Consider the following 17603-nt stretch of genomic DNA (forward strand, 5'->3'; position numbering starts at 1 on the left):
CTATATACACACATTAAAAAATATGAACATGCAGTATCCATCTACATGTGGAAATTACAGAAGATACCATGTACCAGCAAATATATAAATGACGGTAAACAAGAAAAATACTTACATGCACAGAAAATTTACAAGATCAAAGTTAATCTGGAGTAAAAAAAAAAAAAAAAAAAAGTAGAAGGAAAGTCTATGGATTTTAAAAATCATAATTGTATCAGAGAATTATTTCATTCAAAATATGCAAAGATTAATATTTCATGTCCTTCTGATTAATAGTTGAAGAGATATGAAGATAGACTAATTTAACAGATGAAAGGTTTGTAAGGCCCAACTCGAATTTTCAATATCAAAGTGAAATACATGTAACTGTTGCAACTGCATAGTATGCATTGACAAGAGACCACAACAGGTTGATTCTTTGGTCTCAGTTACACTGGAAGAACATGATTGATCTGTGGATTTGTCCGCATGCACTTCTCAAAATAGGCCCAGAACAAATCCTGGCCATCTTGGTCCTCAGTCCAGAGCAGGTTAGGCCTGTCTCTGCTCAGAAAGAGTCTTACCAGGTATGGCAGCCGCTCATCTGGTATGTCCTCCAAAAATACCAGGATGACTTTGTCAAGTCCTGTTTCATTCACATGCTCCAGAGCCACTCTGACCTTTGTGATGAACCAGGCGTCATCAGCACAGCGGCTGCTAAGCAACAGGACAGTCTTGTAGCTGTTCTCGATAACGTGGTGGACAGCCTCAATGTAGTACATTGTAGCCCTGAGAGCTTCGTCGCCATAGGCAACCCGTTCGAGATGGGGCATCCTCTCTTCCAGTGCAGGTCTCAGGACGTCATGAACCCAGTCATCATCATCGTCCTGACACATGATGTTGAGCTGATACTCGTAGTCAACTGCCTGTAGGTCTTCTTCCTCTTGTTGCTTATAACCCAAGATAAAAAGCTTCAACAGGAAAATCTTGTAGTTCAGCCACCATCGTTTCCTATAAATCAAAAGCCCCAGCAGGATAACTGTGACACTGCCAAATGTGAGTCCAGAGATGAGTAGTGTGTTGATTCCACAAAAGTCACCTGGATGGAATGCTTCAAGGGGTAGATTCACAAGTTGTTTGAAGGATGCCTGTGAACACGAGGTTTCATTATGGGGAGAAGCATCAACGTTGGCCACATGGAGCCAGTTTCGGAACCATGCCAGGTTACAGTCGCAAATTAAAGGGTTATTCGAAATGTCAAGGCGCACAAGAGTCTGAGGCATATATGTCTTTGCAGAAATCGTAGTGAGATGATTTGAGTGAAGGTACAAACTTGTGAGATTCGGCATGTCGGTGAGTAGATTTTTGTCAAACAGAGTTAGCATATTCACCTGAAGGAGCAATTTCTGCAAATTCCCAATTTTTTCAAAAGACTGTGGATAGATTTTCTGGATCTTGTTGAAATGTAGCCGTAGTTCTTTCAGGGATGATAAATAAGAGAACATCCCTTGTGTTAAAACCTTGATATTAGAATTGCCAAGGTCAATTATATGCAGTTCACATAATGGTTGGAACACCCACGGGAACTTGTGCAAGTTTTCCAAGTTATTTCCCCATAGATTGAGGTATGTTAGCGATTCCAACCCAGTGAAGAGAGATGAATTTTGATGCTCACTTACCAGGTCCCTGATACTCAACCTTGTGATTGACATGACTAGCATTCTCATAGATCTTGCAGTTGTAAACTGATGCAGTGATGGAAAGACAGTCCGTGTCATCTTCAGGTCCAGGTATTTGAGGTTTCTCAATCCAGCAAAGGCACCATTTAATGTGAGGTACACTTGATAGGACAGATTGATAGATACCAGAGATGTGAGCTTGATGAATGTGTCTTCTGAAATGGTTCCTATCTGGTTTCCTGCCAAGTTGACTTTACGTAAGCGGGGCATTCCTGCAAATGTATTTTCATTCAAAGACTGTAATCTGTTGCTTTCCATGTTCAGTGTGCGCAAGGAACCCAGATCCCATGGACCAGCAAATTTGTCTATGTTGTTTGAGAAGAGATCCAATGTTTGTAGGGACAGAATGCCATGAAATACACCGATGTCCAGAACTGCAATGCCATTTTTGGACAGTAGAAGAGTTTTTAGGCTCTTGATACAGGCAAACGCATGGAGAGGCAAGTGTGAAAGTTGGTTCCGTGCCAGATCTAAGTAGATGAGTGAATTCAGTCCACAGAATGAGGTGTTAGTGATTGAGGTCAACCTGTTGCGCTCGAGGTCCAAGTAACGCAGATTTCTAAAGCCCCAAAATGCGTTGCTCTGGATTTGAGAGAGTTTGTTTAGCCTCAGACTAATTCCCGTCACATGAGGAAAGTCTAGATGTTGACCCTTGTGTGTGAGTGGGAGTAACGTGTGAATGTTTGCATTGGTGATCCACATCTGCTTGATGGTATAATTCCCCATGAAAGCTCTCATGTCGAACGTGAGGAGGTCCGTATCATTCAAATTGAGAACTTCTAGGTGGTGAAAATGGGAGAAGAGTTTCTCGGGGAGCTTCGAGAGGTTATTGTAGCCCAGGATGAGGCTTTTGATGTAACAGTTTCCAAGGGGAGCAAAACTCTCTTTCCGAAGATGCGTGATTTTGTTGAGGGTGAGATCAATCCGTGCTAGGTGTCTACAGGAGGAGAACTGAGTGAAACTGATATTTGTTATCAGGTTGTGGCTGAGGAAAATGTACTGCAAGGCTCTGATGGACCCGAAAGCGTTATTTGGGATCTTGGTCAGTCTGTTGTGGGACAGCACGAGGATTGATAGGTGGAAATTCTTATGGAAGAGAGCGTCTGGAAGTTGGCTGATGTTGTTGGAACTCAAATCAAGCACTCTCAAGTCTTGGAGGGGCTCGAACGACTTCCCCTCGATCTGATGCAGCACGTTCCATTGCAAGAGCAGAGTTTGGATCTTTCCGTATGTAGCAAATGAAATATTGGTGATGATTGCAATGTTGTTGTATGATAAATCAAGCTTGTTGAGGTTGTCAGGAAGATTCTGAGGAACGGCGGAGAGGTTGAGGTGAGAGCAGTCTGCTTGCGGTGAGGGATCCAAGCCAGAGGTGGAACATGAGAGAGGCGATGGAGATGGTGATTGTTCCCAGTGGCCGTATGATAAAGTCATCAGCACACTCAAAATCATGACAACAGTACCTCCAGCCATCGTGGTTTGCAGCAAAGTGATTCCCTTGTAATTTCCAATGCTGTGTGGGTATTCTGAGCTGCTCTATGAGAAATGGCAGACAGATGCTGTGTTACACTTGTTTGTTTCACTATCCTTGCCTGCTTTGAAAGAATTCATGCAATTTATGTTCTAGTATATGCAACCGTGTGCAATTAAGTGCTGTAATTTGAGTTTTGGTATTTTGAGGTGTTTAGTTCCCCTTTCATGATAGTTATGGTGATAATGTCTTATGCGATGTGTCATTAGTCACATGTAGACCTCTTTCTAATCGGTTCCTTCCTCAATTCTCTAAGAACCTTAGATGCCCCCAAACGAGATTCTCTCTGTCCATTGACAGGTCCATTGACAAAGAACAGACAGGTTGGTAAAAATCTGCCAGTGTGAAAGCAGTCAAGCAGTATGTGATTCCCTTTCCACAGTGAACTGCATGTGTCATCAAACAGTAGATCCACTATGTGATATTGATTGGACTTGAGGTATACTTTGGTGTTCATTTTGTGAACCCGGTATACCAGGTTCCCATGAGGAATGGCTTAAGATGGTGGTACTGAAAGTAACTTTTAATGTTAATTATGTTTAAACATGGACCAAATTCTCATTGAATGAATCTTCTCTTTTGTCTTGACTTCTTTTCCTTTGACCCGCTTAGTGAACTATTGTCATCATTCATCGTCTGGCCTCTGGCATGCATCATGCTTAACCTTTTCACATTTTCAGCTTCTTCTTGAAAACCCTGACATGAATTTTCAATAAACTTTGGCGGTAGCAACCCAAGGGTGACAGGATCTCAATTTGTTATTATGGGCCCCCAGGGGACCCCAAAGCACTGAGAGTAAGGAATATTTAATCCCCAGAGCCCCTAATTGAGAGAATCTTGAAATATCTTCTTCTGAAAAAAAAAAAAAAGTGCTCAAACAAACAAAACATGGAAGTGCTCTGAAAAATCAACCACATAATATTTCTTGTATTTTGTAAAAAAGGATGTTGCCCCCATTGTATTTTGTGTTAAGCATTGTTCATGATGTTCATTTGCTTGCATCACAGCTGTGCTCATTTGAACTATTACAATTAGCTACTACCTAGCAGCACTGCATGCAGCAGTTAATTTGAAAGATAGACAAGAAAGCACAAGTGATGGGTAGACCAAAGTTTCTGAAATGTGAATTAGGAGTCTATGTTTTCTTCAAAAACTTACTCATGACATTACACCAAAAGGTGATAGCGCTGCCCCCTGCTTGTGCTTCTAATATATGGGAAAATATCTGTGGTCTGCTGCCATATTCCATTTGGCCTTCAGCCTCATCGAGTATGGCACTGGTCAGACAGTAGATAGTTCCTGTATTATGTAAACAAGCAGGGTGTAACTCATAGTTTTCATTTTGAATGCCCTCTGACTTTTTTATAATTTCTCTTTCTTCTTCATCTGTCCGAAAACCAGGAGAACGATACTCTATGGGAGGACATACGCTCTAAGCTTAAGCGTCACTTTCTGGACAAGCTGCAGTCCATAGAGCTGCCGGGGCCCAGAGTGACCCCTGGGCCGTTGTCCAGCATGGCCCGTGCCCAGCGGGTCGAGTGTCTACAGAGTCTCTGCATCCTCTATCCCATTAAGGAGGTGTGGGCCAGCTATCAAACCATTTCTGCAGACAAGGTAAGGAGAGCCACATTATTCCCTTTCAGTAATAGCGTGTGCAGTCTTTTTGCCTTCAAGGAATAAACAGATACAAACATAACAGCTAGGGACGTTCTGCAAGCAACTATGAAATATGCGACAGAATGCAATGATAACAAAGAGAAAAGGAACTCAACAATAAAATCTGCATGAGTGATATGACTTGCACGTAAAAGTTGCACAAGGGGATTTGGAGTCTTTGAAGGCATGCACTATAATAGAAAGAAAGAAGAAATATGTTACCCAAGTGATGCCACTTTAATATGTCACCCAAAAGTTCCACAGGGAGCTTCAAAATGAGTTTCTCCTTCCTGCTGTACAGGTGGGCGTGTTCCTCAAGGACCGTCTGGGCGGTGCTGCCATGGAACTGGACGAGCCCCGCCCAAGGGCCACCCTGAGGTCCCTGGCGGAGACCCTGGGCACCCTCGCTCTGCACTTCCACGCCATGATGGAGGAGGAATGTGCCCTTCATGTGGCCGACGTCTTTGAGGGCGAGGTTAGTTTTCTCATTGCCATTGTGATTGAATAGCTGGTGTGTGTGTGTGTGTCAGTATGTATGTGAGTGTGTATGTTACTAGAACATACAGAAAGAGCCACTGTTTAAAAACAAACAAAAAAAGTTGTGAAAAAGATGAAATTAGATATCAACTTATGAGCATATAAATAATGCAATTTTTGAAGGCTATTCTTAGCTTTTCAGGAAAGTCTGTAGTTGTTTGTAAAGAGTATTCTTCTGTCCATCATTATAATCCTAGTTACTGGTTTCTCTCTTCAGGTGAGTTTCCTGGAGGCTGCCCATGGGATCTACCTCTCCCGGCTCAAGGATGACCTGCAGGGCCGTGTGGAGGAGGCCTGGGTAAACCTGACCCGGAGGGATAAGAGCCGGGTGGGGCCAGGGGGCGGGGCCTCCTCCAACGGGAGTGCGACCAAGAGCATTGGGGCTAGCGATTGGCTGAAAGGAGATGATGACCTCGGGGGCAGGGAACAGGGCAAGAAGAAATCATCAGAAGAAAGTAAGCGAGATGATAATCATCAGGTCCATTGCTGCCGACGGTGCCGTGTGTTTTGTTACGTGCTTCTGTGCAGTCAGTTGTCACTGAATTCTAACAATGCTGTAACTTGAACACATTCTTTCTGGCAGATCCTCAAATGCTGACAAAGATATCTATAGTTGCCATGATCTGATTAAAACTTATGTACACAGAAATAACACTATGTAACTGCATTTCAATGGTACATTGATTTTATCACTTAAAGGGGATGGCTAGTAACTGATCAGTGGGAATCAGTGGGAATGCTGGGGGATGATTGTTCCATTCCTTGTGAGATTCATTTAAGAGTACATTATATATCTATTGTTGTGTGAAAATTATTTGCTTCAGAATGGTCTCATATTCAAGTAATGTGCAGTTTAATGTTTCCAGGTTAGCATGCCTGTACAGTGACGGGGCGATCGTTAACGGCCCCAATCCCTTATTGGGGCATTCCCACTGATTCCCACTGATCATTTACTAGCCATCCCCTTTAAATGGAATGAAACATCGCTTGGACAGAACAAACTTGTTTACATGATATTTTGTACAAAATAGAAAATTGTTATAAGATTCATCTTTGCTTTGTGAAGAAAATTCAAGCCACTTTTATACCAGTCATGGACTTGACATGCATGAAGGAGTATTCAACCCAGTTTAGGATGTATTACCAGACGATACATCACATACCCCACTGGCATGCCTTACTCCGCATCTCAATCTGGCCTGCCATGAAATGGCTTGCACTCAGTATAGTTGAACAACTGGCAGAATGATGACTCTTTTAAGATTTAGTTTGTCAAGTTCATCTATGCTATAAACTGACCGAATGAATGACACAACCAAGATGCTTTTTGTTGAAAACGGTCATTATTTTCATGTTTGATGAATTATGCTGCAATGTACATTGATTGTGCATATCAATCCCCACTACAGTATTTATCAAAACAAAATTTTTTGCAGCCAAAACTGATATAAAAACTTGTCTTTGATGATTAGGTGTAGATACATATGAAGTTTGAGCTTCTCAGTGATAGTCAGGTGTGTGCAAATGATGTGTGGTCCATGCATGGAACTTTGTTTTTGTTTTTGGACGTATCAACATATTTTACCAAGGACAATCTCTTACTATCAGGGCTAAGGTCATGCTTTATAGTAGGCCTGACATCTCATTGGTGATGATGCATGGATATGGGCAAAAGCATTAATAGGTACTGTAATCTCAACATACCCAGAAATCAAGTTTTAGATTTGAAGCTTAAACATTGCTCCCCTGGAGTCTCCCATATCAAATTTCTACAATCTTCTCAAAGCTGTTCCTTGTAGTATTAAGTATATTAAAGTATACTTGTGGACATCAATGACAGATAACTCACTGTTTCCTTTTTTGCTCCCATATATTCCATGTAGACAAAATTCTCATGACCCCAGAGGATCTACAGGATTTCATCGCCATAGCAACTGCGCTGCACAACCTCAGTCAACATCTTTCCCAGCTGGCGCAGCATGCCACCAGGGATGTGGGGGCGCTCTTCAAGTCCACTTCTCATGGGAGAGAGCATATACGGGGTATGGATCGTTGTGAAGTTTACAAATTTTGTTCAATAGATGACCCCAACACTTTCTCTTTATTAGCTGGCTTATGAATGTAGTTGTGAAATGATGCAACGATTATGAATATTCTATTACGTGCCTGTCATAGGCACTGAATTCTCAATAGTGAAGTCAGCCATGTATTAAATCTAGCTTATCCAAGTCCATTGTCAGACAATGTGTCAGTTTTCGCTATCTTTCTATTGTATGCGATTAGGAATTGTGTATGATGCTTCTATTTCATGTACTTCAAATAAAAAGATGTGAATGAGGCTCGGCAGTGCTCAGGAGATTCCCATTTCAGTTCCTCTAGCATGGTTGAGACACCACTTTCTCTTAAGTCATTCATGACATATAGTGTACAAAAAAACATGAGGCTGATTCAATCTCAGCTGTGTCTTTCTTGGTGTGGAAGTCCCATACACAACTTGCAGCTTGCGTTATCAGGCATTGGCTAGGTGAAGCATATCTCCATGGCATCATCTTACCATTTACCATTCATTTATTTCCCTTTCAAGTCATACTAACAGCATTTATAAATTCAAACTTGCATTTATCATACCATGTCTTAAATAATGGGATCATGAGAAGCACACAAGAGGCTTGTTAGAAATGATCCCTTGCAATCATTACCTGATTTTAGTGAGGGAAATTATCTAACAAATTCACATGAAACTATAACAAAAATGGAAGATACACTTTTCAACTTGAAGGAGAAAAGAGGAGATGGAGGAGAAAGCACTGTGTACCATTAGTGTATTATGAAGGCTAAATATCTCCATCATCATCGGGTGATTTGTTTTCTTTCATTGTTCCTCGCAGGAGTCCTTAAGCACAATCGAGATGGCGGCTCTGCCCGGGAGATCCGAATGCCTTCGGACTACACAGGGAGGGGCGTTCTCCCTGAGGCCATCCCGCCCCCATTTGGTGTGATGCCTGGCATGGTGGGGTCTGACTATAGCAAGCACAAGTCCAGCCCCACCCTGGACACATCTACTCAGCAGGTAAGGCTATGTTTGAAGCGGAGGTACTGTAAATCTATATTTACCTTTTAGGCACTTCATTAAAAGGAGTGCCTGCCATTTATCAGAGTGTCTGAAATTCAGCACTTTCCTGGAGATTAAAGCAATAGTCTTGTAGATAATTATTTTGAAATCCATATTCCATTGGACATACGCTATTCAAATTATTTGTTTTCTAGCTTTGTGTGTAAACATACTTGGGCTAGAAACTCACCTAAAGTAAAAATGCTTTACATTTAGTTTCAATTCCTCTTGAAGACTTTCGTGTAAATGAATATCACAACAGCAGCAATTTGTTCATGTTTTACACTACTTATCTTTTTGTCTCTCAAAAGGACCTAAAGGGTAATCATGATATCCTTCCCTTCTATTCTCAAATTATCATTACGAGAATTATGGTATCAATGTCATCTATGACAATGCTGCTGTAGCTGCATCTGATGATAATGCTAATGGTGATGATGATGATGATGATGATGATGATGTTGATGATGGCATTAATGATGATGGCAGTGATGATGATGATGATGATAATGGTGATGATGATGATATTGATGATATGAAAAATATGAACCGTTATGATCCCCAATGATGTTTGTGATGGCTACAGAAGAACTGCTGGGACTGGTCCATCCTCCTGGAGAACTTCACCTCCCTGGTCATCCGCAGCATCACCAAGCTGGCGGAGGATGGTCTGAAGGAGGAATGCTCCCGCGAGATGGAAAGGATGAAGACGGAGAAGAAGGTCAACATTGTGGAGTGCGGTGAGTTCCATGGTCAACCTCCACTTTTGATCATGTGAAGGGTTATTTTAGCAGGAGAAGCATTCCAAACAAAACTTCAAAGTGAAGTCAACAGATGGATGAAATGTCAGTAATTTCACTCTTCTGTTGTTGTTGTTTTTTTATTACAGCGCCACTAATGACAGGAACAATATCTTCATTTAAATTCTCTCAATTAGACACACATGGTACAATAGCAAATTTAAGGAGAGGTATTTCACTTGTAAAGTGCTTTTGCACATATTGTAATGTGTGAAGAATTTTTCTTAGTAGGAATTTCACAGTTTTACTATTCAGAATCATTTCATGAAGCTTTTGCATAAAATTGAATGTAAGTTGCCTGGAACAAGTGCCCACTTCAGTCCAAAGAATGTATGATATTTTGATCGTTTGATTATTTTCCCTTTAAATATGAATCACAAACTCGATGTAGAACAGTGGTATCATAATCATGAAGCCCATATTGACGTGTGAAATCAGGTTCATATCAGATTCAGATTCAGCTTTATTGGTCTATGAAAAGACATAGAAACTTTGTTTCCAATTGACCTTTTTACAATTAGTCTACAAAAACAAATCACATCATAGCTAGTCGTTTCTAGTAGTGTACGTACTGTAAGAAGCTGATTGAGTATGGCTCCAAAGTATATTGGCCAGTGGTTAGTGGAAATGGTGAGCTCCTTGTGCACCAAAGAAAATTTTTCCTGCCAAGTTCTTCTGGTTAGAATTAAAGGCAGTTTTCATGAGGCCATAGTTTAGATACTGAGCGTTGCTTAAAATGATGCCAAGAAAAAAAAAATGTTTGAAATTTGATATATTTCTGTCATTATTTCCTATTTCTACATTTTGAATATCCAGTATATGAAGGAAATCCAACTCAGCCTTACTTCACATGCCAGGTAAGATCATTATTTTACAATTTCTGTGTACCATAAATCAAATATATTATAAATAGAATATCTCATTGGAGTGAAAGTTTCACATTCTCCATGAATATACCATATAAAATAAAAGTATTTATAATATGTTTTGATATTAAAGATAGTAGAGATGAGAGATTAATAATCTTTGGATGGAGGAAATTCCAGGAATACCTTTCTGCTGCAAAAGTGATATATCATTTCAAACTCTGCATGATTTACACCCCCGACAACATTTTCATTTATGCCTTCTGAGAGGGAGACATATATATCTATATATGTACCTTTATGTATATGTATATATATTTGTATATACATATTCATTCACATCTTAGTGTGCATCCTATTTCTAATGCAGCGGCACAATTTGGTGGATTAGATATGTTTCACAATGATCTGGAGATGGCATTATCAGCATAATAGAAATATGTAGATCAGAGCTTTTGGCAAGATGACCTTTCTGTTAAGTACTTCTCTTCACTTGCAAGGCCTCATAATTGATGTTATTGCCTGCTTCCATTCCTTGATTTTTGTGCGACAGAGTGTAGCGCTGGCGTGCAAGTTCGTCAACTCGGTGCTGCCCCTGGTCACCACGGTAACGGATAAGGTGCTCCTCCCCATCCGGGCCGCTGTGGTGGAGGTGATGGTTTCCTCCATGCAAGAAATCGCTCAGCATCTGACCAAGGTAGGAAGATTGATGTGCTATTGCCACCCTCTTTCGCAAGCTCTCATGATTTGCAAACGTCTGATCCACGGAGGCAAGAGAATGACATGAGCTTGGGTAGTGGGGATGCAAATTAATGTAACTCCAGTGGATGACATAGATTTCTGATTACCTGGTATGAATGGGATTATGAGAGTTGAACTCTACAAACTAATTGGTTTACCATGACGGAAATTGCAGTGGAACTTGTCCCTTCTGGGTACTAGCCTGTCCTAGGATCAAAGTTTTTAGACAAGACTATACCACCTGTTGTGCAACACAACCACATGGTATCAATACCTAGTCCAAAAGCAACTTATCAATTAAGCATCTGCCAATCTGCCATAGCAACTGAAAATTCACTACCAGGATTCTAGCCTTTACAATAATGAATTCCTATTAAATGGTGAGAATTACCAGCATTGCTCAGCTGATTTTGCTTATGATGTTTTGGGAGAGAGACAGACATTAAGCAAAATGCTGTGTTCATACCAAATATCTGGTAGACTTGTCAAACTCAGCAATTCTTGTTTTTGTATGTTGCTATTCATTTTTCTTAAAGGTATATGTTTTCCATTGTTTACCCTGAGTCATTTTCGTGCATTATGCGGGATAATTTTAATTTTTAAATGTGCATTACCTCTTGTATCTAAAAAGAAAAAGTCTCATGTTTTTGCAACAGGTTCACTTCCATGTTTTGCTTTTTTTCTCTTCTTTTCTTTTCATGTTCCAATGTACCACAAATGTCAAGCATGAGACACCTAACCTGGACTACTTTTGTTACAACATTGCTAATGGCTATTTGTAGGAAAGTCTCACATCTCATAACAAGCTATATGTGTTGTGACAAGCTACTCCCAAGTTTGGTTTACCAGCTGAGTGATGTCATACCCTATGATTTGTCTGTTTCTCCTGTAACCTCCCAGCTCCTGGAGTCTTACAGCCAGGCCAGTGAGGAGCAGGGGGCCAACAAGGACCTTTGTGTCCTCCTGTCCTCCACCGCCTGGGTCCTGGAAGAGCTAGCTCGCTATGAGAGACTGCTGCAGGAGGAGGATGCCAAGTAAGGGAGTGGGAGAGATAGCTTCGTAATGATGCTCTTTTAGTTCTAGAATAGTCAGGGTGGCATTGTCAGTGCTATAGCTGCTCTTTCTGGGGACCTTAGCTTATTCAACCTGTTGAAAACTAGTTCCGAGTGTACTTTGGCAGGTGTCTGTGGGAAATGAGTGCTATAGCAAAATCAGCTCATCCTGAACGGGTTACTGTAAAAGTGGTTTCTTTTGCATACAGATACTTTCGCGGTTTCCATTGGTGCCAACTTTTTCGCGTGTGTTTAAATTCGCAGTCAGCAAAATCTGTGAATTCACAGTCAGCAAAAACTGTTTTATTTTGCACATGAAAACCCAAACTATAATCCGATTATTATTTTATTAATTAAATAGAAATTAAAATTAAATGCAGGCTTACCTGAAATCCCGTCTCTCGGGTACTTTATAACATGCTCGTACCTTCGTTGTGCGGTATCGCTGTGTGTGTGTTGACCATCAATACTCTCAATGCGCGGAATCTTCATGTGTGCATGTGCACAATATATAGATAGCGTTGTAACAAGCGGCGAGTTCAAAACATTTCCTTGCGTGGTTAATTTCGCGCGACTTTCAAAACATTTTCACGTGATGTTAAATTCGCGGTTCAACCTCAAAGCGCGAAAAGTGCGAAAATAAAACCACCGCAAAAGAAACCACTTTTACAGTAAATGAAATTTAGCCCTCTTTTGTAACTTATCAAAACAGAGGGAACACTAAAAGGGAATACGCCCTGGAATGTCATATGTTCAAACCACGTCAAGGTTGGCAAAGAAGTTTCATCATTCTTTTTAGAGCCTTTCATAATGAAAGGATTGTGCTTAACTACAGAGGCATTCAAAGTCCTGTAGCTTTTTTTTTACCATCCACCAAGATAAAGGGGCATCACAGTTCTACTTTTTACTTAATGACAAGGTGTGCCAAATATTGGCACCCAAAGGGTCAAATGCTGTTCAAAGTCTTCCCGTTGCTTCTTGAACCATCCACCAAGATAAAGGGGGCATCGCAATTCTATTTATGACTATATTAGATGACAAGGTGTGCCAAATACCTTTGGGAAAATTGATTTAAAAATGTTCAAGATATCACATTTGATGTATATGTGTAGGTCTGTTGTATCACAAAACATCCTACCATATGAAATGTTTGCAATAAAGCCTAAAATATTAGGAGATACCAGTATTTTTCTCAACAAATCATAACTCTAGACGGTTTAGTCTGGAAACATTTTTATTATAACTATTGTTCACATTTTGTGTATTTAACAATACTTAACATCGATAATACGGATTCAAATTTTTACCTTGGGTGTTTCTATCCCTAACTCATATTTTAGAACTATTTTAAAGCACTAATGCTGGGTTTTTGTTTCATCTGCAAATGGTAAATTATGTCTTAAGGGCTATAGAGGTAAACGGCTCTGTGTTAAAAGAGATTGTTAAGGTGTGCCATACACTGACACTCAAAGTTTAAGGGCTATAGAGGTAAATTGCTCTCTGCCGCTTTTTACAGGCGCTCACTGGCCGGCATTGAGAAGCAGGTTGGTCAGCTGCAGACCATCATCAGACAGCAGGTCATCGCAAGTCACATCACCGTCATCTCAACGGTTATACTGCACGATGCAGAGAGCCATCACTGGGCCGACCAGCGACCGTTCTTTGAGGTAGGTAAACAGACTCTTTTGCAACATCATTTAGGATCGACACACCTATCACAACTTGATCCAAAGATGTATACGATAGCTTTGCTAGCTAGGCACAAGTTGTCACAGTTATAAATCTGAGGTAGGTAGTATGAACAGGGAAATGTGTCCCACCTTGATATATCAGTGCCAGGCTCTAGAGAAGAAATGGGACTTTGAATTTTATAACTGCCAACAGCACCTGCCATTCAAGGAAATAAAGTATGATAATGCCAAGGTACAAATCACTAAAGTATCAGAATGGTGAGTTTTCTCATGTTTGCTGTGTTCTTACCATATTCTGATGTCATCAGAATATTATTAACTTTTTCTTGATTTTTAGAATTGTTTAAAAAAAAAAAATCTGCTCATCTCTTGTTTCTCTCCCCATGAATAGCTAAGGAATTTAAAGAGGTTGTTAGTTATGTGCTAGTTTGTTTGCTCAGTCAAACTATGGGTATATTTCAGTTGCTAAGGGCATACTTTTTTTTGACAAGAAAAATCAATATACTGAGAAGCCAACATGGATAAAGAAACCAGATGTGTTGAAAACTGGAAAATGATGTCTAGTGATGTAAATGGAAGGAATTTTTTGAGATTGCTTGAAGTCTTTTATTGTATAATAAAGTCCTTCTGTTGAGGATATTTCTTTATTAGTTGTTTTGAGAAATGTTTGCCGTGTAGTCACAATATTCACATGACTTTGTTTTCACTGTGGTTATATCAAGAAGTCTCACTGGAAGGGCTTCTCACTTAACAATTTTCCAATATAGCAGTGAAAGCAGCCCCAGATCATGACCGTCAAATAGAAGGAAAACACAAACTTTTTAAAATCACCCAAAGTTCATCCAACAACGGCATATAACCTGTATTAATGGAATTCACAAAGCTTCTCTTTGTCTCATGAGTTTCTCCCTTCTGTTATGTCAGAGAAGTCTTACTGGAAGGCATCACACTAAATTATAGTCATCGTAGCTGTGAAAGTAGCTCCAGATCATCACTGTCAATCAGAAGGAAAACACAAAGTTTTTAAAATCACCCAAAGTTCATCCGACAAAGGCATATAACCTGTATAATGGAATTCACAAAGCTTCTCTTTGTATCATGAGTATCACCCCTCCTCCTTTTTTGATTTTTTTTGGGTTGTTTTCCTTGGCCAGGATGAGCGCTGCTCCTATTCTGTCCAGATGTGGCACCTGTATCTGGAGCGCCTGAAGTACGAGATGTTCTCCTTCACGCCTCCGGCCGTTGCTCAGGATGTGTTTGCGACCGTCTTCAGCGAGTCTCTCACCCAGCTGTCGTACCGCTACAGCCGGGCCCAACCATCCTACAAGAGAACGCAGCAGTTCAGGTGGGTTTAGCAACTGTAAAAAAGAAAATACACTTCTAGGAAAGCACCATCCCCTTTGGAGAGATGAAGACATGAGCTTTGTGAAAAAAAAAGTCTTCTAGCAGGAATGCAGCTCTTGTTCCCATAGCAACATTCATTTGATCTGGGCATCAAGAATGACAGAACCTCTGAAGTAAAGTGACCTGGAAAAACTTGTGAAAGAAAAATAATTTTCCAGTTGTTCTGATTTTCAAAATGGTAAGAGGAGGTATAACAGGAGGGCAAAACCTATGAAAATTGCCACAAATAAAATCATCTCTGTCAAGTGTAATTTTGTATTGGAACTGATTTCTAGGTATCCCCCTCAGGGCCATTCGCAATCACAGAGTTGCATCACAGTGAATTTACTGGAATTTTTTTTGATGCTATCACAATTGTAGCTTCAATGATTTAACTGAACATATTATATATTTCACCTTTTACTAGAAATTTCAATTTTTGCTCTATTTTAACTTTATTGAGTTTATGTCAAGTATTAAAATTTTGTCACTTTCTTTTATTTCAATATTTTTGTTTTTGCAGATTATGGAAATTGAGATGAAGCGAGAATATGCATGAAACTTTTCAAAATGTATTAGATTAATTCTGCATTCAGGAACTTACCTATTACATGACAGTCAAGTCATCAGCATCAATATCTGTTGTGCGTGACTGTGTGTTTGTGTGTGTATTTTTGTGTGAACAATGAGTATCTTCTTCTCCCAAGCTGGGCTTAATTTTCACTTCATTCATTCTGTATATCCCAGGTCTGACATCACCTCCATCCTGCTCTCAACACTGACTCATCTCTGGTCGGCCAGCGGCACCCCTCTCCAACTCCTGTCCCCGCCCTCCCTCCTCTCCGGCTCGCCCCACTTCCCCTCCGACTCCGCCCCCCTCAGCATCCACAACTCGGCCACCTGCCTCCTGGCGGCACTGGGCGTGGTCTCCTCCCCGCTCCAAGACCTCTACAAGGTCTTCAAGAAGGGATTCCAGAGGAAGGCGTCCGCCTCGGTGCAGAGGGGCGTCAGTTCGGGGAGAGAGGGGAAGGACGGGAACGGGAACGGGAATGGGAATGGTTTGAGTGACCAGCGGCTGTGGCTGGCCTGGATCAGGCCTGGATTGTTTGACCAACTCGAGCAGGGGTAAAATGGAATCTTCAAAATTTTTTCTTAATTGCACAGATGTTTCTCACAACAATAAACTTGCCCAAATTATAGGCTCTTTTACCAGAAAAGATGAGTACCATCATCTTAATGTATGAATCTAGTCAAACCATTATAATGTTTTCACACCAATTTCAGGAGTAGATTTTGAGAGTCTGTTAATTTTTGCAGTGACCAAACTAATAATCAAAGACAACAGTTTATATTAACAATGACCTCTTGTGTTGAATATCGTTCTATGATTTAGTATTGTCATGAATAACATGACACATTTTTACATGTGTACTGAAAGGCAGTGTATTTTCACAGTATTGTTAATGAAGGATATACATCAGCCACATATTGACCAAGGAAAGAATTGAAGTTCTTTCCGTTTGACTCTTCGAATGGCACTCCTGAAGCGTAAACTACATGTACTCTGTTGGAGCTTGATTCAGAAGTACCTCCTCATAGAGTATGGTAAGAGCTGTTGCCATGGTAATGATGCTGATTCAATGCTGCGTTTGTGTGTTTCAGGTGGAGCCTCCTCCCTGACAAGATTGCATCTTTCATCCTCCTCAAGCTTCTAGCCCACCAGCCAGCCCCTAAGCATGGTCTGACCCTCCAGGTGAGTATGTTGATGGAGTATGTGTAGTTGGTCCCCCTCCCCCCCCCCCCCCCCCTCGCCCCAGGGGCTTTTTTTGTTATCTTAGCATGTTTTGTAGTCATTGATTTATCTATATCAATTGCTTTTTTGTTGGATAACTGTTTTTCATCATGATCAAAGTAAACAATGATTTAGCTAAAAGTAACAAACATATGACATGATCAAACTTTACAAGAATTTAGGCAGGTTGTTGTCAAGTTGCATGAAAAGAATGTCAGCAATATAGCAACCAACACTGAATGACAGAGTTTCTTTTCTCTGGAGAAATGTTTCAAAAGAAAGTCAAAACTGGCCATGTTACTGTAATCTATAAAGCAGTAAATCCTGTAACTTGGTTCGGTTGTGATGCAGACGTTGCTGTCTCGGGACGCCCTCCTGGCTTCCCTGATGATGTCTAACACTGGGGGCTCCCTCCGCTACGAGGTCTCCACCATCCTGCAGCCCCTGATCGATGTCCTCATCCTGTGCAACGACCACCCCACTGCCCTCGGCACCGTACTCATGGCCGTCATTGAAAGGTGAGCTTTGATGTGTCAATGTGTCGACTTTCGCTTCATCTAGAGATGTGGCACAGTGTGGCTTTGTCCATGGTTTACAACTGAAATGCTCCCCCAAATGTGGTTGGTATACATTCATCAGGGATGCACTTACTTTTCATGTTCTGTGTAATATTTACATTGTATGAAATGGAGTGTTTCCAAGGTGTGCAGCCCACATTATCAAC

At 40.7% G+C, this 17603-nt stretch overlaps 1 protein-coding gene across 1 annotated transcript in view; it reads left to right on the forward strand.

The window, feature by feature from the left end:
- LOC139720335 (uncharacterized protein KIAA0825-like) overlaps positions 1 to 17603 on the forward strand; it is a 30596-nt gene that overhangs the window by 6698 nt on the left and 6295 nt on the right. Inside the window, exons 4-17 of the mRNA XM_071631698.1 lie at positions 4651 to 4863; positions 5207 to 5380; positions 5660 to 5897; positions 7326 to 7484; positions 8331 to 8512; positions 9141 to 9306; positions 10180 to 10211; positions 10774 to 10917; positions 11862 to 11995; positions 13530 to 13680; positions 14859 to 15049; positions 15835 to 16212; positions 16750 to 16840; positions 17231 to 17397. Of these exons, the coding sequence (XP_071487799.1) occupies positions 4651 to 4863; positions 5207 to 5380; positions 5660 to 5897; positions 7326 to 7484; positions 8331 to 8512; positions 9141 to 9306; positions 10180 to 10211; positions 10774 to 10917; positions 11862 to 11995; positions 13530 to 13680; positions 14859 to 15049; positions 15835 to 16212; positions 16750 to 16840; positions 17231 to 17397 (2420 nt within the window). The remainder of the gene's footprint in view (positions 1 to 4650; positions 4864 to 5206; positions 5381 to 5659; positions 5898 to 7325; positions 7485 to 8330; positions 8513 to 9140; positions 9307 to 10179; positions 10212 to 10773; positions 10918 to 11861; positions 11996 to 13529; positions 13681 to 14858; positions 15050 to 15834; positions 16213 to 16749; positions 16841 to 17230; positions 17398 to 17603) is intronic.

Source organism: Diadema antillarum, unplaced genomic scaffold, assembly GCF_040938485.1.
Source record: "Diadema antillarum isolate AM-2024a unplaced genomic scaffold, OU_Dant_1.0 scf00000127, whole genome shotgun sequence".
Classification (NCBI taxonomy): Eukaryota; Metazoa; Echinodermata; class Echinoidea; order Diadematoida; family Diadematidae; genus Diadema; species Diadema antillarum.